This window comes from Mizuhopecten yessoensis, unplaced genomic scaffold, assembly GCF_002113885.1.
Source record: "Mizuhopecten yessoensis strain PY_sf001 unplaced genomic scaffold, ASM211388v2 scaffold3287, whole genome shotgun sequence".
Taxonomy (NCBI): Eukaryota; Metazoa; Mollusca; class Bivalvia; order Pectinida; family Pectinidae; genus Mizuhopecten; species Mizuhopecten yessoensis.
Window position 1 is genome coordinate 125,226 of NW_018404969.1, and position 2,311 is coordinate 127,536.

At 38.7% G+C, this 2,311-nt stretch overlaps 1 protein-coding gene across 1 annotated transcript; it reads right to left on the reverse strand.

Moving 5' to 3' along the window:
* Positions 1–1,484: 1,484 nt before the first annotated feature.
* On the reverse strand, positions 1,485–2,216 carry LOC110447304. The gene is made up of 3 exons (XM_021492911.1): positions 2,211–2,216; positions 2,098–2,167; positions 1,485–1,827 (listed from the first exon to the last, which is right to left on the reverse strand). The coding sequence occupies exons 1-3, from the start codon at positions 2,214–2,216 to the stop codon at positions 1,541–1,543; spliced, it is 363 nt and encodes a 120-aa protein (XP_021348586.1). The 3' UTR covers positions 1,485–1,540.
* Between the last annotated feature and the right edge of the window lie 95 nt (positions 2,217–2,311).

Genomic DNA, 2,311 nt, shown 5'->3' on the forward strand with positions numbered 1-2,311 from the left:
CTTTAACTCTCAAGATGGCTGCCTGTCGGCCATCTTGGTTTTGTGATCAATCCCAAAAATTAATATGCATAACTAGGGACCATGGGGAACCTTCATGTGAAATGTATGGAAGATCTCTCCCCTATTTTCTGAGAAATAGCACTAACAAACTTTTACCCCAAAATTCAAGATGACTGCCTGTCGGCCATCTTGATTTTGTGGTCAGTCTCCAAAAACGATATGCATAACTAGGGATATGTGAGAGTTAAGAAAGATCTCTCCAGCACTTTTTGAGAAATAGCGCAAACAAACTTTAACTCTCAAATTAAAGATGGCGGACGCACAACGGACCACGGACGCAGGGTGATTTGAATTGCCCAGAGGGCCTGTATCGCTCACATGAATATGTTTAAAATAATTGGTATGAAGTAAAGATATAGCACTCCATTGTAGGTGCTGTAAGTACCTATGAAATTTCGGAAAGATCCATCCAGTACTTGAGATCTAACAAATTTCAAACAGAGCCCCACCCCTATGCCCGGTAACGGGTTGTTTCGCCCCAAATCCCGTTCGCCCTAAGGGTTGTTTCGCCCCAAAACCCGTTCGCCCCAGGTTGTTTCGCCCTAAAAAAAATATTTTTTCTATAAGTCATAAATATCATGTTATAAGTTAATAAACTTAACTTTCTCTTGAATCCAGATATAATATACGTATAATTACGTGCCGGAAGATGAAGAACGAACTTGTATATTGATCACCGAAGCCGACAACGGACATACTTATATCCGGAATATACTGCATATACTGCACATTACAACCAGTAATGTTGTTCTTTATAAAATGCACCTGTATATGTTTTAACGTTAAGAATGTAAAATAGTAATAGTTATTTAACTTCTAACATGATATAAACAATTAAAAAAACCCCCTGTCACGTCAGCCACTTTTTATCAAACATATTTGAAATTAAGTGTTTCCAGCTGGCACCACGAGGAGGTGTGACTAGGATTTGATGATGTAATATCACCCTTTGCCAACCATATTTTTTTTTTTTTTATGTTTGTTTGTATTTTTCGGGTATTTTTTTTGTATTTTTTCGTTTGGATTTCTTTATCCATTTCCCTTTTTATACAACACATATTCATGTAAGACACAACACTAAGTAATAAAATTCGTACACATTTATACAAAAACACTTACCCTAACAAACCTTTAGCACTACTTGCACAATACGTACACAACTCTGGTACCGCTTACTCCCTCACTGACAAATAATTAAAGCACTAAATAGTATTACTTACTAACTTACATAACACAAATCACTAATACACTATTTACAGCCAACAATTAAATGGACATACGTGCACAATACGTACACTACTCTGGTACCGCTTACTCACTGACAAATAATTGAAGCACTAAAATCACTAATTGTATCACAGTATCACATAATGACTTAATTAACAAAAAGCACTAATACTCTACTTACTTTCCACAATAAAATGCAACATACAACAACAAAAACACATTGTTCGAACTGGTCCCACAGAAAAAGCACATCTCATTGGTCTCTAGCCTCATCTTCCTCTGCCCCGTCCAACCGACACGTGTACAACGCGGCACACTTTCGCAAGAATGCTGTTGTTGACAGTCCATCCGTCATGTAACTGTCTGTGGCGGCGGTCAGCTGCTTCTCCATCCGGCTGTTAACGGCACGGTTGTCCCTAGAGAAATCTTCCGCAGCAACGCTGGTCTCGACAATGGTTGCTTCTCTAACCAGAAGGGGAACCAGTCTGTAGAACAGTGTCGTCCCATGTCCAGCCTTAACGTTGAGGCGATGGAGCCAGCCTAAATGAAAACAAACATGAAAATTACATATACATTGCATTAATTACATTTAACGTTTTGAACTTAATTTAGGAAGGTAATATGAACACAAAACTATATAGTTTATCAAACATGTGCACGTCATACAGCATTTTTATAACTTACCTCCAACGTCATTGTTCGTGCGGACACTCTGGCGGAAGACAGTCCAAGAGGCTGGGGGGAATACATCGTCGTCTATCCACTGACGCTCGATGTACTCCACCAGTCGCATTATCCTATTATACTAACCTCTCTCAAAGTCCAAAACAAACTGCTCCAGGATGTCGACACCGAGGTGGCGCTTGAGGACGGTCAACACCTAAGATAAAAGAAGTGATCATTAATGTATGTGTGTGTCTTACGTACATCTTTGATTATGTTATTCGACAGCATTGAACATTCAGTTGTAATTCTTTAGGCATTAATCGTTTGTTACCAATATACGTTAATGTTTGCCAATAAT